Genomic DNA, 26142 nt, shown 5'->3' on the forward strand with positions numbered 1-26142 from the left:
AATATTGGACTTATGGGCTAACCTAGTAGAAGACAGCTTTATGTGTTTCGAACCAACTGTGTAAGTTAAAGGATGACGGCATAAGCAGAAGAGTCCTCAAACTGGATGTGCTACATGCATGTTTCTGATCTTCAAAACAACCCAAAAGATGATGAGAAAAGGACCATGCAGGATAATTGGCAGATCGTTCTAGGGTAGATCATTATAAGGCAGATCATTCAGGTTGATAATGTGTTTGAATGGGCTTTTGCTGTGGGGGAAATGAGACTGGACTCACTGTCGTATCCTTATTTCCTCAACTTTCTGAAATCAGATGGCTGCTGGGTTTTCCGGAGACCATCTGGATGCCTATTTTCTAGGCACTAAGGAGGTGGGTAGTAACAACAGAGGGAGGGTTGTTAAGCTGATACTGGAGGCGGATAACTTCATCCAAATTTCGTTCTTTCTTAGTAGGCTTTGTAAATGCAGCTATTGATGCCCCATGGCTGAAGCCCAGATTCTTCTGCAAATGAGCATTATTTTTCTGGCACTGGGTAGTTGTTTACTTTGACATGCAAACTAGCTCCTGAAACAAGCTAAATATAAAGATATATATTTAAATATATATTTCAGCAAAGCTTCTAAAATCTTAATCGCAGTTTGTATCTGTTCTGGTTGGTTTGTTTAACTGATTTTATGTAAGTGCCGTTGTTTTAAACTGCTCTTCTATTTCAAAAATTGTTTTTATATATGTAATTGTAAAATGTTTTTAATTTATGTAACTGTTTTAGATACATTGTTGTATTGTAAATCACGTTGAGGTGTCTCATAGGAAGTGATTCATAAGTTAAGTTAAGTTAAATAAATAAATATGATGATGTTTCCTTTTTGTTGTCCCTATGACAAAGGAAAACATTTTTGGTCTGTAAAAGTGACTTTCTAGTCAGGTGGGAAAGCTTCAGACAGGGATCTTTTGCAGAAAGCAAGCTCACTAAAATTATTGACTCCAGTATCGTATATTGATCAGGCTCATTGTTCAGTCATCACATGGCTTAAAAACTATTTGTTCCTCTAGTCATGAGCAGAAATGAGGACATGCAAGGGTTAGTTTATACCATTTTTGGTGATAAATGCAAACATTAATAGATAATGTGAACATATAACAATGTCATATCACTACTGCAGATGGAAGGCAAATTTCTAGACAACTGAACTCCAGATATCCTTTTCTTGCTGGTATTTGACATTTAGAATTTCCTAGGGTGGTGTTTGTTTCATAATGGCACCACACTAAAGGCCCGATTCCAACATTATGTGCAACGGACTTCCTGGTGGGATTGTATTTGCAGGTTGCGCCTCCTGTCAGCATAGTGATCAGTTGGGTAGGGAATGAGGCAGTCTTTTAGATATCCTGGTCCTGGTTTGTGAAAATTCACAAGCATTTTAGTGCAAATTCCTCCTAACGTATGGATCTTTGTATGCTGTTTTGCCTAAACTACACATTTTTGCAAATTGATTTCCCCTAACATAATGCATTTTTAAATATCATTTTCACCAATATATGCATTTATATGCATATGCATTTTTGTGTACATCTCTTGACTGGAGAACTGCACCATTTTGAGAAGTGTGATGGATAGCTGCCCACATAGTGCAAATTAAGTTTGCCTTTAAATGTGAATTGAATCAAATTTCTCCCCCCACTCCCATCCCGAAGTATCAGGAACAAGCCAGGCCGAATTCAAGGTGTCACAGTTAAGATATAAAGCCCTCAATAGCTTGGAACCAGTTTATTTAAAGGATCATCTCACCCCCATATGTACCCAGTTAAGTGCATCAGTCTGCGGGAACTGGCATTTCTGCAAGCTCTCCATAACATCTGCAGCTCCAAGATCTGTTTGCAGAACAGGACATGGATGGCGCTGCTTTTTCCTTAAAACTGCACCATGGGGAAGCGAAATACTTATCAGAGCTAAATCTACCTTCATAGCCCTGAATTTTCATTTACAGCTATGAAGTCTAATTCTCTGGAAGGCAGATTCAAGAAAATACCCAGAGATGAGTGGTTTTGTGTATGTGGTGGCCCCTGGGTGGAAAACCCCAGCCTCTATATTCTGCACTGTAAGGTGTATGAAACACCTAGGCATAAGTATTTAGAGAAATATGTAGCCATAGTTGCTACCATCTGGCATATGGATGAGGCTAAATATCTGTTGTCCAGTTCAGACAGGTCTGTAACGTTTAGCACATCTCAACTTAGACAAAGCCATGTGGCCTTCCTTGAGTGCCAAGATTCTGTTTTTATGTATGTTTTATTTATTGTACAGGTCAAGTTTCTTTCTGTATGGTTCTTATGTATAATTTATGTCCATATGTTTCTGTTTGGCTGAAAGCTATATTTGGTTGCCTTATTAATAATATTGAATTTGAATTAGCCTACAATGTTTGTTCTGCATTTGCAAGAAATCATTCCTTCAGTGTGGCAGCCCCTGTTCTTAGCATTCCCTGCCAGTTAATATTAGACAGGTGCCTCATTGTACAGTTTTCAAGGCCTGCTAAAACCGTTTTTGTTTAGGCAATCTTACCCAGACATGTAATTTTACTATGTCTATTTGGTTTTTATATTTTGATAATTTTACTAAGTTAGCTGTTTTAAAATCTGTGGGTGGTTCCCCCCATCTTTTTAGTGATTTTTTTTAACCATTTAATGTAAACTTGTCTGAGATTATTATGTTGTTTAAGTGGGTTATTGATTTTGTTAAATGAAACAAAACCTCTGCTGTCTTTTAATTCTCAACAGTGCTGCATAGACAACTATGAAGAGGTCGTTAAGCTTCTTCTGAACCATGGTGCCAATGTCAACGCAAAGGATAATGAGCTGTGGACTCCTCTGCATGCAGCAGCAACATGTGGACACATCAACCTGGTGAAGATCCTGATTCAGCAGTAGGTGACCTGTGTTACTTTTCTGTCTTATGCTGGGCCGGACCCGTTTTGAATACCTTTGATACAAGTTGGGGTCCTTATTGCTTAGTCATGTGTTTACAATCCATCCCCTCTGCGATTGGTCTTAGCTGATCAGCAACACTTATTTGATTTCAAACAATGTGTCACCTGACATTCTGATGTCAGGTGATTGACAGGCAGGCGGACCTCAAACTGCCAAAGGTGGTCCATGGGGGTGAAGGACATCAGAATCAGACTCGTCTGATCCAGTTCACTAGCCTACTCTTGGCCAGCCAGAAACCACAGCAAGTAGCAGGAACAAGACATGATGGATGAATATTTTGGGCAGCCAGCCACACAGCATCCATTATTTTTGCATTCCAGAACAACAGTCCTGGTATTCCCCCATGGGTAAGCAGTCCTAGAGTTCTTCATGACTTATTCTGATTAGACTTGGCAGAAGTGAAGGTTTGGATTTATGCCACACTTCATTTCATGTTACCACTTGATATAAGCTACAGTGGTATACTTTAAGAATTGTCAGAATGTGGTTCACAGAAGAGTTTATTCAGTCAGGGTGCTACTGATGAGAAGGCCCTGTTCTGCATCTCAACCCTTTGTGCCTCATAGGACAGAGGGACACAGGACAAAGTCTCTCTCAGTGCCCCAGTACATGGGCAAGTTCATGTGAGAAGAGATGGTCCTTAAGACATCCTGATCTCAAAGAGTTCAGACTCTTTTTACCTTGAATTGGATCTGGAAACAAATTGGATTTGCAGTTCTGCTTTGTAAATGTATAATGTGTTGATGCTCCATGGAAGTTCTAATTTTTTTTAAAAAAAAAGAAGAAGGAAAAGTAAACCACATGAGTCTGATGTCAGCCATCTTGCATGTTTAATGTGCTACTTCATAACTGCCAGTTTCTGAGCCTACCTTATATGGCTATTATGAATAAAAAAATGGGGGCACCCTGAGCTCCCTGGAGGAAGAAAGGGATACAAATAAGGTAGGACAAATAAATTCCGCTTTTCCTGCGCCTCAGTAATAAGAATGCTGTTGTTTTTGCACCGTGCCAGCTGATTCTCTGTACTAGAAGAAGCAACGGACTGGGATTTTTTCTTCCAGAACACAACCCAGCATGTGGTTGTTGCAATCAAAGTAGTATTCAGTAAGAAGTCTATCAGATCAAAGGGTCTGTTTAAATACAGAATCAAAAGGCTTTAGTGCCACAACATGGAACCCAGAGAGACCTGTAGAAGTAGCAGCCGTACAAAGGATGTCAGATCCTGTGCTTTGTTTGCTGATTTAGACGGACTCTATAAAAAGAACCTGCAAGTGTGTTTTACATTGTAATTTCCTCTGTTCTCATGGGGAGGAAAAATGAGCATGAATATCAATGGAAGCGACTGCCTGGTCTGCACTTCAAAGGGATATAAATGTCAAGGCAGATCAAGCTTAATCTGTATTAGGATATTATTTTCACGTTGAGGCCACATGTGGTTCAGAATATATTGGGACACCCCTAGGATTTTGTTACAGGCACAGGAATTGACTTGTTGAAGCAGAATGGTGGGCCTGTCGGTTTTGGTGCCCTGTGCAAAACAGAATGCCTGATTGAGAGAAATGTGGGAATGGGACAGTGAAAATGCATGTGAGAGAGACAAGCTCTTACATCTTGGGGTGAGAGGGAGACAAGCTCTCACCGTTTGGGGTGAGGGTGGTGGGGGCTGGTTCTCTTGCAAGAAATCAAAGATCCACAAGGTTAGAGGCAGCTGATGTAGTAACTGCATTAAAGATTTAGGTACGGTGGTGATAAAATTCCAGAGAAAGCACAGTCTGTGTGACTCCTTAATGGCATATACTATTTGGACTGAGAAGCTAATCTGGAAGTAAGGGCCTTATACAGTCTGGTGTATCCCTACTGGCCTGGATTTATGCTGTGTGATCATCTGATTGTATTCAGGCTAAAACTATGGACTAGAGGGTGTTCTTGATCTACAGCAGCGGTGCGGAGTGGCCCTCACAATGGTGTTGCGACTCCCAACTCCCACCAGCCTCAGGTAACATGGCCAATGGTCAGGGTGTTGTAATCCAACAACAACTGGAAGCTCACAGGCTCCCCGCCCTTTAACTACAGAGTCTAATCCACTTGGTTTTCTGAGAGACAAGAGATTAGAGTATTGTGACCAAACAGTGACAGGTGGAGGCTCCGATTCAGCACCGTCTCTCAGGGTGTCTTGCTGTATTAAGTAGGAAGGAATTGTTGTTTTCTTTGGGAGTTTATAATTTAAGGTATTTTCATTCCACCTTAGAATCCAATGAATTCACTGAAAGTCTTTCTTAGGAGTTGCCTTTCCTTATCACCTAGGGGGCAATCCTGGTGGCAGATGGAAAAAGTAGTCATGGGGATACAGTTCCCCATGACAAAAGTAAGGTCTCAACTGACTCCCACCTGCTTTGCTTCATTTGGCTCTGGGAGAAAAACACCTCTGAAACCCACCACAGCCCTATATGTCTCCAGTAATGCAATGTTAAGTTTTGGGCACCATGTCTGAGTCGTTGTTGTCAGTTTATTTATACCCCACCTTTTCCCCTGACAGGGAGTCAAGACATCTAACATCTCAGAGAAAACCCAATATTTAAAAAACAATTAAAATTGATAGAGTTAAGCCTATAAAGCAAACAGATAATTGCAATAAAAACAGCACAGCACCATCCCTTTCATTAAAAGCAGTCAGTTCTCAAAAGCTTGATGGAACAAGATTTGCTGTCTCATGTGCTGTGCATTACCCTTGAGATCCTTGAATCCAAGTGTGCTGATATCTCTCATGCCTTGCTTTCTCCTTGCAGTGGAGCAGACCTGCTAGCGGTGAATGCAGATGGGAACATGCCATATGACCTGTGTGAAGACGAACCAACTCTAGACGTCATTGAGACCTGCATGGCATACCAGGGTAAGGCCCGGTTATGAGAAATTGGAGCTTCAGGTGTGGGCTTGTGTTGCTATTTGACATCTTCCTGTGGAGGTTGAATGTCCAGTGCAGGTGACTCCAGCATCCCATCCCAGCATGGCTCATAGCAAGAATGATGAGAGCTGTAGTCCAGCTACATCTGCAGAGCCACAGGTTCCCTCATCCCTGTAAAGGAACAGCCGTGCTGCTATTAGAAAATGTATTGGGGGTACTTGAGCAGCAGAAGCATGCAGCCTTCTAAGGCCAATATAAAAGCCAAACCTTCACGGCATGGTGTGACATTGCGGGGGGTGGGGGAGGGGTATGTGTTATTTGTGAGCATCCAGGCCATGTTCTCATGAGTCAAACTATTGGATTCTCTCTTGCAAGAGGCAATGATGGCCACCAATTTAGAGGAATTTTAAAAAGGATTAGACAAAGGCTAGGAATGATGGAAGCTGTAGTCTACCTGTTACCCTATCCCTGATCTAGCACATTAAATTATGTTTTTGCATCCATGAAAATATTTAGGTTTAAGGTAGCTCTGTTCAGCTGCAAAACTGCTGCACCAAACTTTAATTTCTTCCGGCAGTTTTGTGCCCAGTCCTGGGCAAAAGAAAACCACTCCCTGGAAGCAAACAAGGGAGTAGTCTCTCCCCATGCAAAACTATGTGTGTGCCCTGATGTTCCCCACATGTACACCAGAGCTGCTGAAGTCAATGACTGCAGTCCAGCAGATTTATTTACGTATATCCATCCCCATAACCATTTTGATTACTATTTGCTGATTTTTTTCTATGTGTGTAGTCTAAGGGGCTAGCTACGTGTTATGTGCAAATAAAGGCATTCTTAATTCTAATGCTGCTGGGTTTTTTTTAATAAAAATAAAAGCTGCTCTGTTTGCTCTTGGTGAGGAATTTGAAACAGTAAAGCAGCAGGGAGGTATGCTTAAACCCAGCCAGATGGGCGGGGAATAAATAATAAATTATTATTATTAATTTATTATTATAAACCTTTTGTCATTCAGCTGTTTCTTTGCTCCAAATGCCTCCCTCTCTCATCTGGCTTTCCCCCTGAAATTAAAAATAAAAAAGGTGTTCATAAGTTGAAGCATGCCTCCTGGAACAGATTTATTTTAAAAACCACTCTCCTATACACGTTTGCCTGTAACATGTATGTTAGCCTTTAAGCTAACCAAACTATTTTTCCGTTAAGTCAAATAGAACCTCATGCTGTTCCTACTCCTCTCCTTTTGCTCACTGTAGGAATAACACAGGAGAAAATCAATGAGACGCGAGCTGCGCCAGAACAGGCAATGGTTGATGATATTACAGAGATGATAGCAACAGGGCAAGATCTGAACAGGACCGATGCACAAGGTGCTACGCTGGTGAGCCATATTCTCACTGAATTATTATAAGAAGCTGGCTGGCTGCCTGCCTTTGCATGTAATTGGACTTGTAAATCTTCAACATTTCCTTTATTGCTTTTTTGCTGTGGATCTTCTTGAAATGACGGATGTTCAGGGTAGAGACAATTACTTTTTAAGAGGGCTGAAAGGAATTTCGGTTCCAGTGGTATATTATTTTTATATTAGACCAATCAAATCTTTATTATTACGGTTGATGGCCAGTATTAAGAAACCAGGATAAGAGGGTTATGTTGCTCTTATTTTAGTTATTTTTGTGTTTCGCCTTTTCACCAAGGAACTCAAAGTTTTCAATAGTTCTTCCCCCCTTTTTTCCTCACAACAACCATGTGAGGTGGGTAAGCCTGGGTGTGTGTTAAAATACAAGACATGAGAGCTCCATGTTCTGATGTCCCGAAGCTTCTATTTTTAGTTTTTAAAATTACTGTAAGGGTTTCCGTTTTGATTGGCCCTGCGGCAATAGAGGAAGGGTTGTATTTTCCACAGCGGGGCAAATAGCAGCTTTGCAGGAGGGGATTTAGATCAGGGGAATTTTGCAAGGAGGGAACGGTTAAAGCTCCCTCCCTCCCAAATCTGTAACTCTTCTTGGCTGTTTTTTTATTTTTTTAAAAACCTTCTGTACATTGGCCCTAGTATGAGCAGGCATTGACAACACACCCTTGCCCCCCGCCAGAATACTTCCCACACTCTGGGCTGACCCACAGTCAGACATCTGGGCTCCTGCTTAACGATTTATTCCCCCCCCCCCGTCACCTTTTTACAGCCTTCCTCTAAGCAGCTCAGCTTGGTGTGCAATGAGGAGTTTATCTCACGACAGCGTCACTAAACCTCTCTGAGGCTTCACCTGAGAAGTGGTGACTAAATATACAGCACTTGTATATGCATTCCGCCGTAGGAATTGCTCCAAGGACATCCTTCTGACTGTAAAAAGCATCATGTCATCACTGGCACAAAATGGGAGATTCTGATCGCTAACTACACCTGGTTTTGTTACTGTAGTTAGGGGTCAGGGATTAACACATCACATGAACTCTTCCAGATAGGAAAAGTTTGAGAGTGTGTTGGGTGTGTGGGGGTCTTATCCCTTTTTGCTGTGGTCTTGGGTAACAAAACAGGTGGCTGCATAGTGTTCAGTGTGACTTAATTCTGCAAGTGAGCTTTAAATTGATTCTCACACTCATCAGTGCTTAGGAGAACAAAACCACGTTCATTTTTAATCTGGAATAAATACTGTGATGTTTAAGAGTAGGTTTGTATGTTAAGAGCTGCCACCACCGACTGCTGAAATGTGGCAGGTCAGGTGTCCTAAATGAAATTGGTGTTTGCAATTGCTGGTTCTCATCAAATGCACAGGTTGCTGCATTTTATTAATTTTAGCATTCCATGAGACAATTGCTAGTATTACTATCCCTCCTTCCCTACAGAAGTGTGCCTGGCACCTTCACTGCATATTTCCATCATATGCTGAAGATGCATCTCTTTACCTTGGCCTTTGACACTTTAGATGCATATTTTTGGACCCACCCTGATCATAATTTGTTTTAAACCATTTTTTATATTGTATTTAAAATTGCAGCAACCTTCACCAGGATCTTAAGAGTGAAGATCTGTTTGTTTGTTTGTTTGTTTGTTTGTTTGTTTGATAATATTAATATCCACTTCAGTGAGGCATTTTAATTCAGGAAAACAGTATGGCAACATAGCTTAGTTTGTAGAGTAGGAGACTCTTAATCTCAGGGCTGTGGGTTCGAGTCTCACGTTGGGCAGAAGATTCCTGCATTGCAGGGGGTTGGACTAGATGACCCTTGTGGTGCATTCCAACTCTGCAGTTCTGCAACTCTACAATTTTAAATCTTCCTCCCCAGTACTTGGCCCTGATCCAAATGGTGGTGGTTTGCGGGGGGGGGGGGGGTGTTACTGCTACACAGCTGTTCCAAAAGAGGGGAAATGTGTTGGGAGATCCAGTTACATCTACTTTGGCCCTAAGATAAGTTGTTTCAGTAGCAAAATTGATAACGAAATTCTGTTTTGCACATCAAGCTCTGGCAAGGAATGCAAGGAGCTTCTCTAGCATAGCAATGCTCCGTTCACTTGGAGCCCCCTATTGGTTTTGTGGAGTTCTTTCTGTTTGGCTGTTAATGGTGGGCTATGGGTGAAATGGAAAGGTCGTGGGTATTGAATTTATATCAAGCTGGGCCAGTATTAGGAGCAAGAGCCATAAGGGTTGTGTCATTGTGGTGGAGCACACATTTTCCACACACAAAGCTTCAGTTCCCAGCATCTCCAAGTAAGGCTGGAAGAGACCAGGCAGACCGATGATCTGACTTGATATATGGCAACTTTCTATGTGCTCAATGCCATACTTTGCTTGGGGCAGTCTTGATTTTGTATTAGGGTCAGGTTATCTGAGCTTGGCAAAACATCTACAGATAATAAAGAGTCTTATTGCTAGCTGTGCAGGTTCAGTGCTAAGAAATTAAGAGGCAATTGCTAAGCATTTGCTTTGAGTTGGAAAGGAATGGGAGCTGCGGCAATCTTAAGAACTCTTAATTGCTGAAATGGATGCAAAGCTGAATGAGGTATTGGTACAAGGAGCAGGAGCCCAGTTGAGAACGCAGCTTAGGTCTTTGGGATGCACTTAATCCTTAAGGTCAGGCTCTAGGTTGTTTCACACTCAATATAAAAGGCATTGCCTTCTCCTTCTCCTAGTTGCATATAGCTGCAGCCAATGGCTACCTGCACGCAGCAGAGATTCTTCTGGACCATGGAGCAAGGCTGGACCTCAAGGACTGGGATGGCTGGGAGCCCCTCCATGCCGCCGCCTTCTGGGGACACGTACGTGTTTTGTTGCAAACCTTTCAGAAGAGGGCAAGACCAACTCATGAGAAGTAGTTCTTCAAAGACTTTTACCTACGATAGCTAAATAGAACCTCAATATCATTGACTGGGGAGCAACCATGAAGAGAGCCTTATATCCTACCTGTGAGCTTCCCTGCTGTGGGGAGACAAGATGCTGCAGGACTTGACTGGAGAGCCAGTGTGGTGTAGTGGTTAAGAGCGGTAGACTCGTAATCTGGTGAACCTGGTTCACATCTCCACTCCTCCACATGCAGCTGCTGGGTGACCTTGGGCTAGTCACACTTCTTTGAAGTCTCTCAGCCCCACTCATCTCACAGAGTGTTTGTTGTGGGGGAGGAAGGGAATAGGAGATTGTTAGCCGCTTTGAGACTCCTTCAGGTAGTGATAAAGCGGGATATCAAATCCAAACTCTCTTCTTGACAAGGCCTTCTCCTACCTGCTCTGGCCAGGTTGAAGATGAAGTTCAAAACATATGGAGAGCACCAGCTTGGGGAAAGTTGGACTAGATGGACTTTTGGTCTGATTCAGCAGGGCTCTTCTTGCAATGCCAAGTTCATCTGTATAAAAGACATGGCCCTAGTGTTCAGAGGACTAGTAAGAATTTTGCTTTCTTTCCTTTATTCCAGATGCATATGGCAGAGCTGTTGGTGTCTCACGGCGCAAGCTTGAGCGCCCGAACCACCATGGATGAGATGCCAATAGGTGAGCTGTAATTCTGCCTCTGTTTTCACTTTCAATTCTTGGGCAAATGCATATCCTGGCTCCCCATCTGAATATCAGTCTTCTGGGGGCATGTTCTTTACACCTCCACGCCCCACAAATTGCTGGAGGGGGAAAAATCTGAACCCAAGACTGGTTTATGCACATGAATAAAAGAAGCTCATGTTTTCTGTCCTCAGTCCCAGATGTTGCTGGGCTTGGAGTACTCCTAATAAAATGCAGTGTGTGAGCTGGGGACTGTAGTTACCATGCAGTCTTTAGCTACATCATTGCAGGGCAGCTCAACTCAAGGGTTTGGTTTCTATTCCCTTTAGACCTCTGTGAAGAAGAAGAGTTTAAGGTTCTGCTCTTGGAGCTGAAGCATAAGCACGATGTCATCATGAAGTCTCAGATGAGGCACAAGTCCTCCTTGAGCAGAAGAACCTCCAGCACTGGAAGCAGAGGGTGAGTGAGCAGAGAGAAACCATGTTGGCTAGATGTATATTTCCATCCCTTTAGTGCTTGGCGAGTCTGAGCTTTGCAGCCGCTTAGTAGGATTTCCAACTGGCTGCAGTTGACTTCTATAAGCTTACTTTCAATAAATAAAAGCAGATTCAGCAAGAAAGGCAACAGGGCAAATGCACGCCATGATTGCAAGATTTAACTGAGAGTGTGGGCTTGTGGTGGGGACAAAACTGATTTCCTACAAGAGATATTTTAGGAGGAAATCCTACAGTGTGGTTTATCAGGGGCTAAAATTAACCTTATCCTTATTATTATTTTATATTGCACTGTTACCCAAATGTGTTGTTTTACAGAAGAACATAAGCAAAAATATATATCAGGTGGTTCTTGCTACCAAGATCTTACAAAAACAATTTTATCTGTGTTAGTTTTAAAATATAGATCCAAAAAAAATGGGAGAGAGAGTCATGGGTTACAAGAAGTGAATTTGATCAAATGCAGTTGCATGCAGCTCTATACATGCTCTAAGTCCCTTGAATGCAGTGAGATTTTCTTAGGACTGCATAGGATTGTGTTGTGTTGAATGTGAGAACTAAGGGGTTAAGGATTCTCAACCTTTTTATATACCTACAGTATATTGAGGGAAGACGCACAGTTTGCTAGCATGGAATGAGAGCCACCTACTGACCATTTAGCATCATGGGAACTAATGCTTTAGTTATGAATTATGGAGCAATTACATGTCCTGGGCAAAAATATTATAGCAGATTTGCATGTTTGCCTACTCACAATAATTTATGCAAGCATTTCAATGAATTCAATTGCTGCTGAACCAAGGCACAAGTTGACAGATTTCAGGCTTGCACATGGGATCTTTTGAATTCTTTTTACTACTGTCCTGAGATTCACAAGCTGCAGTCTTATGTAAAAGATATACTCTTTGGCCAGTTAAAGAACTCTGAATTTAAGTAACAGAACTTAAAGGAGCTCACAGCCTTTCCATGCAGAACTCCACTCCTGGGCTCTTCATTTCAACAGGATAACTTAGGGTGTAAGGGGAGTCATTTTGCTGCTGCTATTATTAAATATAACTGGGAGTCAGAATCCCTTGCTTATAACCTCCAGGTTGGATTACTGCAATATGCTCTATGTGGGGCTGCCCTTGGCCCAGAAGCTGCAGCTAGTGCAAAATGCAGTGGCTTAGCTTCTCACTGGGGCAGCCTATTGCCACCATGTTATGGTACTGCTGAAAGGATTGCAATCACTGCCAATAAGCTGTCGGGCTCAATTCAAGGTGTTTGTTCTTGTGTACAAAGCTCTATACAGCTTGGGATGAGGGCATCAAAAATATTGCCTCACCCCACCTTAGAAAACACAACAACTTGGAGTCCAAAGTGGCCTGGCGGGTCAATCTCTGAAGTCCTATAGGCCTAATCACTACTACTACTACTACTACTACTAATAATAATAATAATAATAATAATAACAACTACAAAGGGTAAAGGGTACTTCCCTTATTAACAAGGCCTGATGATACTTATATGCAACTTAGTGAAGTGCTTTTCTGTGAAGGGCTGTTCACACTGGGAATGTAGCTACAGAACAAAATATCCACTCCAGTTCAGTGATTATCCTCTTCACAATCCCTCTCCTCTGTCCTTTTTTCTTCAGGAAAGTGGTACGGAGGGCAAGCCTTTCTGACCGAACCAACCTTTACAGAAAGGAGTACGAGAAGGAGGCCATCATCTGGCAGCAAATAGAATCTTCAGAAGAACAGAGGACCTCTGGCTACAACGGTGACATCAGAGAGTCTTGCTCCAACCAAGAGAACACAGATCCAGTAAGGGGCAAAGTAATAACTAACTAATCCTTATGTTGGAGTGAAAGTATTTCCAGTGCTCCAAAGTAGAGTGGAAGTTTCGTTATCCCAATAGCCTATGCTCCAACGTGTGCTCATCTATCGCCTCATGCCGATCTCTTGGGGGTGTCCCTTTTCCCCTGCCCTGCCAATCCAGGAAGGTTTTGGATAACTTGACAAAAAGAATGGAAGCAGACTGCCCTGTGTCTGCTTATCGGCTTATGAATGTTTTCATAAGCCACAGGCTAGCCTAACATAGCAGGCATGCATAGCTCCTTGGTGCATGGAAATCAGTAAGCGTCAGTCAAATGATAAATGGTTAGTCTGTGAAGAATACAGAGAACATAAAGATTTGATTGATTATGAAATAATCTAAGGAAGGGAAATGATTGAAGAACAGATGTAAATGCAAGTAAGACAACTAAGAGACTTGTGGTGAATGCGGTGGAAGTCTTTTATGATATTTTAACTAAGATTTATATATTGCAGTATTTGAAGCAAGAATTTGGTAATATTCCAGGTTCTGAAAAGTATTTTTTCTTTTCTTTTGTCTTTTTTCTTTATATCTTTTATTTTTCCTTTTATTTCTTTTTCTTTTTATTAGTTTTCATTTTGGAAAATATGTATATAAGTATGTTTACAATGTTATGTATTCTTTGTTTTTCTTTGTTTAATTTTTATTTTTTGAAAAATTCAATAATTTTTTTTTTTTAAAAAAGATAAATGGTTAGTCATGGCTGAGCCTTTTTCATTTTCTTTTCTGTTTCAGAACTCTCCAGCAGATTCACCCACAGTCCTTCCGGAGCTGGTAACCAAAAGCACGCAGTGCGACTCGGAAACCCTCCTCCAGAACGGGCTCAACTTATCCTCTGCCACTTACCAATACTCTATCCCTAATGGAGATGTTTGGAAAATGCATTCTGCCCTGGACAATGAGGCAGGCCAAGCGCTGCCCTATGAAACCCCCGGAGTCCCTGATTCTCATCAGATCTGGGGGGGCTACAAAGAAAGGAGCCACCAAACCCTTGCGGAGCTGAAACGGCAGCGGGCAGCAGCGAAGCTTCTCAACCACCCCTTCATCAGCACACACTTTGGGAGCAATGGGGGCAGCACAGCTGAGAACGGGGGAGAAGCAAAAGAGCACCTCATTAGCTCCAGGACTCCTTCCTATACGTCCAATGGGACTTCAGTTTATTACACAGTGTCGAGCGGTGATCCACCTCTCTTAAAGTTCAAAGCTCCCATGGAAGAAATGGAGGAGAAGGTGCACGGGTGCTGCAGAATTTCCTGATCCAATTTCATTGCTAACCAGCTGAGATGCTAAGCTGGGTAGGCATGTTGCATCCTCTGCTGAGTCTTGGTTGTTATCACTGCGGAACGGGAGAATCTGGATCAGTCATCTCAGGCCAGTCTGTCCCAGGCTTGCTCATTTTTAGTACCTTACTTTGCTTTTGCAATTCCATTTAAAAAATCAAGCAAGTGTAGGTGGCAGAGAGAAATCCAGGACAGCTCCTTATTGCATACTCTTGTCCACACGAGAGAGAAAGAGAGAGCTATCTCATTACATCCATGTGATTGCTAACCCCATCTCTATTTCTGAGCTTCTTGGGCCACCATGCTCCTGAAAAATGGCCCTTTGGGAACAAACCCTCTCAACACATCCTTGGTGCACCATTACCAAAGGTATGCGATCCAAACCTGAGCACTTTTACGAGCAGCGTAGGTGGACTGTTGAAGGACTCACTTTGCCTACACAAATGTGAGGTTTTTGCGCACAGAAGACATATGCACTTTACTACAACAACCAGTAGACTGTTCTGTGACAACACAGTTGGGACACTTAGCCATCCTGTTGCCAATTTTTTTGAGCCACCGTTTCCTGTTGTGCTCTTTGTACAAACACAGAGAGTTGGATAGGTCTTCTCTGCAAGCGGCAACCCTATTATAAATGGGTGGGATATTCCTTAGAGGAGTGATACAGCTAAAAGGGATTAGTGGTTCACACATAACCTCCATTGCAGTCCTTTCACTTAGCACTTGGGCATAATTTGACACATGGCTGGCAAATTCAACTTTAAGTTCATCATATTTCATCAGAGAGCAGCTGTGTTTGGATTCCCCCCCCCCCAAACCACTGTTGGGGAAAGATTAGGGTGGATGGGATCTTCTTCTAAACATTATTTTTTGTCACTTGGACCGTTGTAATTGTATTTTTGGTTAGCCCATGCTTACTATGCCTAAGAGAGTATTTGAAATGGCTCTTGAACATTAAAGTTTGTGGCCTGTTTTGTTTTGGCAAAATCTTCCTGTTCTGCTGTGATTCTCATATCATCCTCTGATATTTAAAATTTCTGGCTTTTTCTCATCTATTCCTCAGCTATTTTAGTAACCAGGGTTACTAAAACAAGGTTTGGAAACACTCAGCTGTTTAAAAATATAGGCAGTACTGTACATTGAGAAAGATGCAGGGCCATCAATGAAAATTCCTGGGTTGAGTTCTCCTCTACCGTAACATGCAGCAGTAACATTTATCCCATGTTGTGGTGTCATGGCATTGTGCATTACCTCACCTTACTCATTGACTGATGTGACTGCAGATGGGGAAACACTTCATGTCATGACATTGTGCAAGAAATAGCAGATCTTATGGAAAGACAGCCTCATATCATCTGTCTCGTGTAATTCTGCTCGCATGGGAAGCTCTTGACAGTGAACAAAAGCCATCACACAGCAATAAGAATATTAACCAAGGGCTGGAAGCAAATCCTGCGGCCAAATAACAATGCTGCTCATTGAAGGTCTTCAGCATGAGTAGCCTCTCCTTCGGCCACACCATTGTGCAAGAATGGGCATTCATCTTAAATTCCTCCAAACATCAGTTTATTTACTTCTGAAAGGCTGCTTAGTTTTGCATGTGCTGTGCAGTCTCATCTCTTAAAGATTAGACTCGGAATTCTTTCTCTGACAGCTCAAAGACCATGTCACAGCGGCATCCATTTTGAGAGCGAGGCCTAGCTTTTCCTTTATGGCAAAAACAATATACAATACACAGCATAGCTATCTAAGATGGCTGACTTGCCGTCTCAACCTCTGCAGAATACAAAGCTGCTGCAGTGACATTGAAAGCAGCTGTAGGCCATGTGCAGTCCCAAATCTCCACGTGGGGTAATCTCTCAGGGGGCTCAGTATATACTTGAGTTGGGTTTCCTTGGGATGTCGGTCACTGGAGGTTTGTGGTGGTGTCTTTGTGATGCATGGCTTTATAACACACATGCAGGTTGAGCATAAGATAAAAGGGCTCACATCATTAACACTCCAACAGAACTTGATTTCCTAATAGTTTATTTTGGGGGCAGCTTTTTTTTTTGGTGGTTATGGGTCATCACAGTCATTGCTTTGGTTTCTCATCGAGTGAAATCAGGCCTTTGTATGTTCTTTGTCTTTGGTGACAAAGTTAGATTGGCTCCCTTCTTTCCTACTTGCTCCCAGCCAGAGGAAGTGACACGTAGCTCTTCCCTTCCAGAATCACTGATCCATGAGACATCTCCTTAACCGAGTCGGGTCCTTGACCATTCTGCCAGGGCCATCAAGATAATCTTGAACAATCCTGTTTGTCACATCTACTTTCTTCTTATCCAACTCTACAAAGAACCATGAGGCTGTGAGGAATCCCAGCATCTTGGCTAGCCATCGCCACCCCAGAACATAGCAATATATGCTCCAGGTATAAGCAGTGGAGGGAAAACAACTATAGCCACTTACTGCTATAGTATGGGCAGGATTCAACCAATGAGTCACAGTAGTGGAAGCCCGCGGAAAGACTCCCACTTGTGCAACAGGGCTTCCCCCACTTCCCTCCCCCGTGCCACCTGAAATTGGCTTGGAGGGTTGTGAGAACCTGCACAACACATGGGGGAGATCACTCCAGCTAGCAAGCTGAAACACTTGCCCTGATGGAATTATCTATCATAGTGCAACATTAAATTCCTCCATATATGTCCTGGGTCTGGGCTGCATACCTGCCTAAACATGACGTGTAAAATAAGCCTCGGTGTAAGAGAGAGTATAGAAGCAATAACAGTTATGGCTTTGCAAAGGGTATATCTCATTTAAGTGATTTTGTTGAGAAAGCACCTCTGGAGCTAGACCTGAGAAAACTAGTGAAATAATCGAAGATTGCACACACAATGCAGTAAACTTGCAAAAACTCTTTCAGCTCAGTTAATCAGGTTGTGCTTAGTGCATTCTTTGCTTGTCCTCGCAGTATAATTTACACCACAGATTTTGAAAAAGAAGCCCCAATTAGTGCCCTCCAGATTTCATTGGGACTATAACTTCTATCAACCCCACTTAAAGCTGTAAACCCCTCTTTTTTCCCTTGATTCACCACTCTTGGTTTGTGCAAGGGAGACAAACTATAAGCCTGGATGTTCTGGGTAGTGTGGCAGCGGCGGCAGCAGAAGCTGACCAAAGTGATCACAACCTTCAAGCTGGGAATCCATGTTTGCTCATTCATTCTAAGCCGCAGTTCAGCTTAGCTGTATGTGCAAAACCAGGTTGTTGTCTTTCCTGTTATCAGATGGAAAAGCAGAAGTAGATATGCACAAGGAATATGGGGGTAGTTTTTGAAGATACGAATAGTTCCTTAACATCTTGAATGTGACAGATCACTTTAATGTTCAGTGTGTCTGTTCTGAACAGAAGTCTACTGTGCCCTCAACTGGAGAGTAATTGTTACTGCACATCATCTATTTTGCTGTCATCTAGTGAATTACACAGTGCCATTTTCCTATAGATCCTTCATAACACGTGTAACCTAAATAAATCTGGCAATTTCTGAACACACAGTTCTTTCCATAGTACATTTCCGAGCACAATTCAAAGTGTTGGTGCTGACCTTTAAAGCCCTAAACGGCCTCGATCCAGTATACCTGAAGTAGCTTCTCCACCCCCTTCATTCTGCCCGGACACTGAGGTCCAACGCTGAGGACCTTCTGGCAGTTCCCTCGCTGCAAGAAGCCAAGTTACAGGGAACCAGGCAGAGGGCCTTCTCGGTAGTGGCACCCACCCTATGGAACGCCCTCGCACCAGATGTCAAAGAGAAAAACAACTTGCAGACTTTTAGAAGACACCTGAAGGCAGCCCTATTTAGGGAATCTTTTAATGTTTGACAGACTATTGTATTTTAATATTTTGTTGGAAGCCACCCAGAGTGGCTGGGGAAACCCAGCCAAATGGGCGGGGTATAAATAATAAATTATTATTATTATTATTATTATTATTATTATTATTATTATTATTTATTTCCAGGGCTTGTCCCACCATATCAGTGTGACAGAGAGATGAAGGAAGAGGCAAGATCACCTTCATATATGTGTTTTGTATTACAGCTTACATTTCCAACCTTTTTTTTTCAAAAATTGAAAATGATTCATTTTTTAAAAAAGTTGTACATAGGCTTTGACCAGTAGGCTGCTTCATTTGTCAGCCCCCACTTCTTGTACCTTTCCCTGACACTTGAGGATTTCCTGCATGTTGTCTGAAGTGCAGCATGGAATGTGTTCCTCTCAGGTGCCCAACCTGTGTACTTTGTTGTTGTTTTAAAGAAAGCAACCCTCACACCCGTTCCCTCCTTAGAGATCACATCTTCCTATGCTGCAGCGAAAATGTGTGTTATCACTAGGTAGCTCTGAGAACCACTAGGGGAAGCCAAATCCCATAGCTTATCACCATTCCAGGGTACTCATTCCAAATCCAGACTTGGCAAGCATCTGCTGAAAACTCACCCTAGTGATCATTTGTTTATTAATCACAACTGCATAATTACATGCAAGAGGAAACTTTATTATTTGCCATAAGCTGAAAGCACATATGAAGTTCACAACCCTGAGAGGTTGTGGTCGAAGATGCAACATCCGGACATCTTCAGATGTATGAAAGCTGTTGTGATGTTGCACAATTTTCACAGGAGCAAATCACTTGCAGGCACTGTGACCTGTAAGATGTAAATGCTAGTTGTATATTGAGACGTGAAGGATACGCAAACTTATTTATTGAGAGGGAAGGGAACTTGTCAATAGGAGAGTACTAGTATGAGGCCTTCCTAATGGGCATCAAATAACTTTATGGCTCTGCTCCATCTCTAGTCATGCACATCTCATAGCTCTGGATGTGGATTCCTACACAGTCATCATAGTGGGTCTCACATTAAGCATCCACATCAGGTCACCCAAGGAATTCATTTGCTTCATTGGGGGGGGGTGTCTGAAGAGTGTTATGGTTATGCTCTTCTTGTTTAAGGTTTTCGGTAGATGGAAATGTTGAAGCTGTAAGTGGCTTCCAGTCTTACGAAGAACTGCTCTGCTTAGTGTTTGGCAACAGTTCCATGAGACTTAAAGTTGCTTTTGAACTCCTGACAAGACAAACGTTCCCAAGAGTTATTCTTGTAATGCAGCTTCTTGTCATCTTATGCTTCTCTCCCTCTTTCTCAGGGTTTTTCAGATTTGCACCTAACATTTCCAAAATCCTGGTCTTGGGTAAAACAACAGATAAAGTCTATAATAGTATCCTTACTTTAGAGCAGTGTTGCTTCATAATGGAGAGTTAAGAAAAGCAGTCCATTATGTTATATAGCTGTGGGATTTTCTTGATGGTTTTCCTATTAACAAAAGATGCTTTAGGTGCATCTCATGTGGAAAGTATAGATCTCTTTTCATTCATTTGAGTTTATTTGCATAATGGTGGCTTGCACAGGTTGAGTCTTGGGTTACAACCCTTAAATTCTTCTCTAGAGCAATCCAGTGAATGTTAATGAGGTTATTCTGGAAAAAGTAGGTATGAGGATTACAGTCTTGATTTCTACACATTTTTTGTGCTCACCTGAAGATTATACTGTCCTTCAAGGCCTACATTCAAGGGCAATATACAAAATGTTGCTACTGGAGAATTGCAATCCTTCAAGATAGTGACAGAGTTAGATGTTAACATAGCTCACATCTAAAAATTCAACTTTTCCAGGTTTTGACTGGAAAAGAAGGAAGGAAGCTGATTACGGAGTAAGTCCCATAAATGTTATCCAGGGAAGATAAGCTACTGCACATTCAGGAAATAACTGTTTCATCAGCCCTTTGCAATAACTTGACTCTGTGGATCTCTATAAATGATTTACAAACAAAGAATGAGATTGTTTATGTGGTGGGGCCACGGGGCGTGGGCGGTCTTGGCAGGGGAAATACACCTGTATATTACATTAGCAGCATTGTGTACAAAAATGTCATTTTGGCACACAGAATCTAATATAACTTTTAAAATAAGGATGATTTGATATTTTATGGAATCAACTTCATATTGCTGTAATGTATGTATGAAAAGATGGTGGTTCCTTAACTGTTGAAACAAGTATATAAAATCTAAAACTGTCTGCGAGTATGATGACAAAACAGTATATGTGTGACAGTATTAGTTTCTGACTTTGGTGTCTTAACAGAACAATTTTTAATTTAAAAACTATTAAATTACTTTTAAGAACAAGATAGAAGTTGAGTGTTGAGTCCTTGTGCTGAGTTAAAACACTGTATAAGAAATACTTGCCCTCTCAGATTGGCTTTTCATTATGCTGAAAGATGCCTACATATATACAGCTGTTCCTGAACAACGGGGAGCATCTGGCAACAGGTGTAGGCCAAAACTGGTCCAGGGCCAAAAGATGCTTTACTAGACAGCCGTCACTTGCAGTGCAGGGGTTTCTCATGAAGGGCAACTGCACGTCACAGCTCTTGACAGTGGGTTACATCAGGTAGTGATTATTGGCATTGGAACAAGTATATCCCTGCTCTCCTCTGTGAAATTTTGGAGCATGTGGTTTAAGGCCAAGCTGGACATGGGGTTAAGTGCATCTTTGCATTTAACATGCATGTTATTTTAAAATGTAAATGGATAGTTAACAGGTATGCAGGGGGCAAGGAGGAAGACTTTAACCCTATTGCTCTTCTGCCAAGATCCTAATTAAAATTGGGGCCTACTCCAGTCCGACTTGCCCCCACCCCTGAGCCAATGGACACACAGTTTGCGCTGTGGGAAGGAAGAAGCAGTATTGGAAACAGATAAAATGCACAGTGCTGCTCTACATAACAAGGAACAGGTAGTGCGTACTAATGTTGAAATGGTATTTGTGCTGAATATTGGATATCCACAGGGGACAGGGCAAGTATGTGTGGAAGCGGGGAATACAGTATGCAGGTTGCCCATGCCCATCCTGGCTTCAAAACAGTCAGGAAGTGGTCCTCTGATAGCATAGAGGCTTGTGGAAGGAGGAGCAGGGCAGAGTTCTCCCGTGAACTATGTGCAAGGCTGGTTTCTGCAACGTAGCAATCCAAATGAGTGAGCTAATTCCACGGGCGAAGCTGACGCACCCTGCAAAAGAATGTTCGCAGCATCCATTGCAAAACGTGCTTCCTATTATTCATTGCCATCTGAACTTTCCCATCCGAATCGCAAAACCTGTGTTCATGGCTTGCTGCATAACAGCCCCGTCTCTGAGAAGGATCGCTCAGATTTTCAGCTGGAAAACATGCTAGCAAAGAGGTGCGGCCTAGTTCTGCAAAAAGACCATGTCCGACCAGGGACCGTAGGTGAGCAAAAGCATGTTATGCTACATAACTGGATGGGGAACTGCACATAGAAATAATGCCGGTTGTGTGTGGTTCCTCATTTTCCAGTGGTTGGGGCTGCATGCGTTGAGAACCTTCAGAAAGCTGCAGTTACACCTACATGTGTTCATGGAAGAAACTGCCCTACCAGTCACAGCACAAAGCCTGCTTTGGCACTAGCCACATCAATGCCCAGAGAATGAAAGCACATGCCCCACTTCTACTGAAGAAGCTAAGGAGGTTTGTTGATAGGAGAGTACCCGGGAACCATTTGGAAGTTGCTGTGAGCTCCTTGGTGATAGGCCAGGGTATAACAAGAATGTTGTTGTTTAGTCGTGTCTGACTCTTTGTGACCCCATGGACCAGAGCACACCAGGCACTCCTGTCTTCCACTGCCTCCCGCAGTTTGGTCAAACTCATGCTGGTAGCTCCAAGAACACTGTCCAACCATCTCGTCCTCTGTCGTCCCCTTCTCCTTGTGCCCTCCATCTTTCCCAACATCAGGGTCTTTTCCAGGGAGTCTTCTCTTCTCATGAGGTGGCCAAAGTATCGGAGCCTCAGCTTCACGATCTGTCCTTCCAGTGAGCACTCAGGGCTGATTTCCTTAAGAAAGGATAGGTTTGATCTTCTTGAAGTCCATGGGGCTCTCAAGAGTCTCCTCCAGCACCAGAATAATAAGAAGAATAATTAAACGCAACACCAGCAACCTATACACACAATGAGAAAAAGGGGTACCATAGCTGTTGCAACAGGGACAACTATACTAAGGTTACCAGATTTTTTTTCAATGAATCCAGGGACTTCAAACAAACCAACAAATTACATTCAGGACGTTGATGCTGCAGCGATGGCAGAGGGGCAGCCACCGCCTTGACCACAATCACCACGTTTTCCCTTCCTCTGAGGCTTCTATCTCCTTTATCCGTGAGCCTGGGCAGCCCCTGAGTTGTTGGTTCTTTGGTGGTGGTGGTGAAGCAGTGCACAGTGGGTCAGGCATGGAAGGCGGAGGAGGGTTGAGAGCAGTGGTGGTGGCGAGGCTCGGGCAGCGCGATGCCTCCCTTCCCATCGGAGCAGCCCCGATCCCTTTTCTACTTGTGTGCAAGCAGGAGGGGTGGAGATCCCTCAGCTGGGAAGGGAGGCTTCACACTGCCTTTCGGGGCAGCCCCATCCCGACTCCTACTTGCGTGCAAGCAGGAGGGGGCAGGGATCTCTCAGGCAGTGTGACACCTCTCTTCCCATTGGAGCAGCCCCAATCCCATTCCTACTTGCGTGCAAGTAGGAGGGGGCGGGGATCCCTGAGCTGGGAAGGGAGGTTTCCCGATGCCTAACTGAGAGATCCCTGCCCCCTCCTGCTTGCATGCAGGCTCTGATAGGCAGCGTGAAGCCTCCCTTCAGAGCTGAGAGATCCCCGCCCCACTCCTGCTTTCATGCAAGTAGGAGTTGGCAGGCTGCTCCGATAGGCAGCATGAAGCCTCCCTTCAGAGCTTAGTTGCTGGGGTCAGGGAAGGTGGAGGCAGCCTGAAAGCTGCATCTTAGAGTCTCTGCACCACCATCATATGGGGACTTCTGAGCAGCTCCTGAAGCCAGCCAGAGCCAACTGCTCCAGGCTGCTGAGACTGCCGCTGCTGCATTTCCCAGGGACATTAGGTGAAATCCAGGGACATTCCGGGGATGGAATTTGTCAGGGACTTGTTTTCAAATCCGAGGACTGTCCCCGGGAAACGGGGACATCTGGTAACCCTAAACTATACAGCATTTGCTTTTGTGTGACTTTGGTTGTCATTTACTTCTACCTGGTGGTAAATTTGGTATATTGCATTTATTTGAAGCAACTGAATATCATGCTGAAGCATATCCAACACCTTGGCAGATCTGCTTGCCTTCACTTCCTGCCCTGCTGGTATGTGAACAGCAGTGTTAAACTTATTGCTGGGGGCAGTGTGCTGTCATGCATAGTTCACATACAAATCACTGAGGCACATGTTCCTGCTTCCCCTGCGTAGCAGCTTTTTGCGAACCTGGTCAGGGACGTAGATTAGCATTTAATCTGGCATCTACTCCCATTTAAACAGCCATGCTTGGATTGAGATCCAAGCAATCTTAAAGATTGCTGCATGGTTTACTTACTAAACACCCTACAATGAAATATTATACTGGAAGAGAATGTAATTGGGGAGGTCCATAGCTCAGGGGTCAAGGCTTGCACGCAAGGGTCTCTAGGTAGGACTGGCCTGAAAGCGTCCCAACCATTTAGTGTCAACAATACTGAAGTTGGTGGACCAGTGGTGTGGCTTGAAGCAGCTTCCAATGTAATTTTTTTAAAAAAGTCATTTTTGTCTTCCTTGTGTTGGACAGATCCATTTTGGGGGAAATGCACCTGAAGAACAAAGTTACGTGGAGATGACAAGAGATGATATTCTAGAGTGGGGATGGATATTTTAGTGTCCCCGTCCCCCCAAGTAATTGCTGGACTGAAGCTGCCATCATTCCTGACCACTGGCTATGTTGGCTGATGGGAGGTTGGAGTCCAGCTACATCTCAAGACCAGCTCATTGGTTATGGGATACATCTAAGCATTCTTAAATGGCTCAAGGGTGAACTCTTAAAAAAATATGTAGCTGGTCATCACCCATTAGTGAAAGTAGGCAATATAATGCCTTATTTCATTTTTTAAAAGATACGCAAGGGAAGCTGGGAAATAAGCCTTGGCTATGTTGGTGAAAAGCGTAATATAGAGAAGCAAGTCCTGCTGAGCAAGAACCAGCTTCTCCTCTGAAAAGGGAAGTCCTTTTAAACTTCTTTCAGAGTATCATTCAAACACATGGAAAGGGCTTTTTGGTAAGTATTAGATATCAGGACTTTTCCCACAACAAAGGGAAGTACCGGTAAGCAACATGGGCCTCAAGGCTCTCTGTTTGGATGGGTGCTGTTTATCTTGCTCATAAAATTATTTGCAGTCAGGGATGACAGAATATGACCATGTTTTCAGGCAACACTAGATGATTCAGGATGGTGAAAAGCAAGTGCTCCAAAGGCAATCTTGCCACACTGGGGAAATGAGAAATGAAGTGGCACATGTGGTATAATGTAAGTAACTGCAAAACAGCCTTTGTTCCTGGTGCCCTCCAGATGTTTTGGACCAAAACTCCCATCAGCCCCAGTGAGGATGGACTAAGACCTGGGTTCAAACCCTTTGGCCGATCACCATTCCTCAGCCCAACCTACCTCACAGGGTTGTTGTGAAGATAAAATAGAATGGGGGAGAGAGAGCCTTGAACTCCTTACAGGAAAGGTGGGGTACAAATGTATAGATAAATATGAGAGGTACACAAGAATTTGGGGCTCTTACAGCCCACAAGCTCTCTAATTCCTATCCAACTGTACCACCCATGCTCTGTCCAATGCCACCCCAGTCCTAAAACAAGATCTTCCACATCTGTGATCTCTCCTTCCAGATCAATTGTGTAGCAAGGCATTATGCATGCTAATCAGTGTGTGCTACAAGCAAAGACCAGAAAAAAACAAGTTGTGCCATGCCAAAGATGCCCACAGAACAGCTGTGGATGACTGTAGCAAGCATACCATGGAGGGCAAAGAAAGCATTCTTTCATCGCCCGCTATTTTTCTTCGTGCTCTCTGAGCATTCCTGTGTATATACACACATGCTGAAACGCATAACCTTCCATGGCTTTGGGAAAGACAGGAAGAACTCAGAGCCCTGGCCCTTCTCTTGATTAGAATCTGCTTTCTGCCTAGTGCATAAGTACTCAGAAGTGGCTTGTGCAAGTGTGCATCCATCCTGTGCTTCCAGATTGCCATCAGTAGGCTGGAGCTGAAGAGGCTGCCTCGTTTGCCAGCAATCACTGCTCTGTGAGATGGCTAAAAATAAGCAGATAGGCCTGTGTATGCAATGCAGACTCTGTGGTTGCAGAGCAAAGGTCTCAGGGTCCTGCAAAGAGCAGTGATACTGTCAGATCACGCTCACCCAAGCTGTCGAAGACAGCCCCTAATGGTATTGGAAGTGCTTCACCACCAGCTTCTTTTCTGTCCACCATGGACAGCAAAGGAAGATCTTTCTAAGATCTCCACAAACACAAGATCATCCCCAAGCATCCTGCTGGAGCTGCCCCGAAACCTCTAAGTATAGGGCGGTATTTCAAGAAACAATAAAAAAATAAAACAAGAAACAATAAAAAATAATGTTTATAGCAATGACCCACCCACCAACAGCATCCTGGTACACAAGGAGAAGCTAAAGTCAATTCCTAGTTCCTTCTCAGGAGTTCCTCCTATATTCATTCACAGAGG

At 43.1% G+C, this 26142-nt stretch overlaps 1 protein-coding gene across 2 annotated transcripts in view; it reads left to right on the forward strand.

Moving 5' to 3' along the window:
* Positions 1-15489, forward strand: part of PPP1R16B (protein phosphatase 1 regulatory subunit 16B) — a 109625-nt gene extending 94136 nt beyond the window's left edge. The window contains exons 4-12 of one of the 2 annotated variants that reach the window (XM_053394054.1): positions 314-370; positions 2780-2925; positions 5776-5879; positions 7142-7266; positions 10015-10140; positions 10791-10866; positions 11199-11328; positions 13000-13168; positions 13956-15489. In XM_053394054.1, the coding sequence (XP_053250029.1) occupies positions 314-370; positions 2780-2925; positions 5776-5879; positions 7142-7266; positions 10015-10140; positions 10791-10866; positions 11199-11328; positions 13000-13168; positions 13956-14477 (1455 nt within the window). In that variant the 3' untranslated portion in view covers positions 14478-15489. The remainder of the gene's footprint in view (positions 1-313; positions 371-2779; positions 2926-5775; positions 5880-7141; positions 7267-10014; positions 10141-10790; positions 10867-11198; positions 11329-12999; positions 13169-13955) is intronic. The other variant, XM_053394055.1, reaches the window with a different exon arrangement.
* Positions 15490-26142: the final 10653 nt, after the last annotated feature.

This window comes from Podarcis raffonei, chromosome 6 (genome assembly GCF_027172205.1).
Source record: "Podarcis raffonei isolate rPodRaf1 chromosome 6, rPodRaf1.pri, whole genome shotgun sequence".
Taxonomy (NCBI): domain Eukaryota; kingdom Metazoa; phylum Chordata; class Lepidosauria; order Squamata; family Lacertidae; genus Podarcis; species Podarcis raffonei.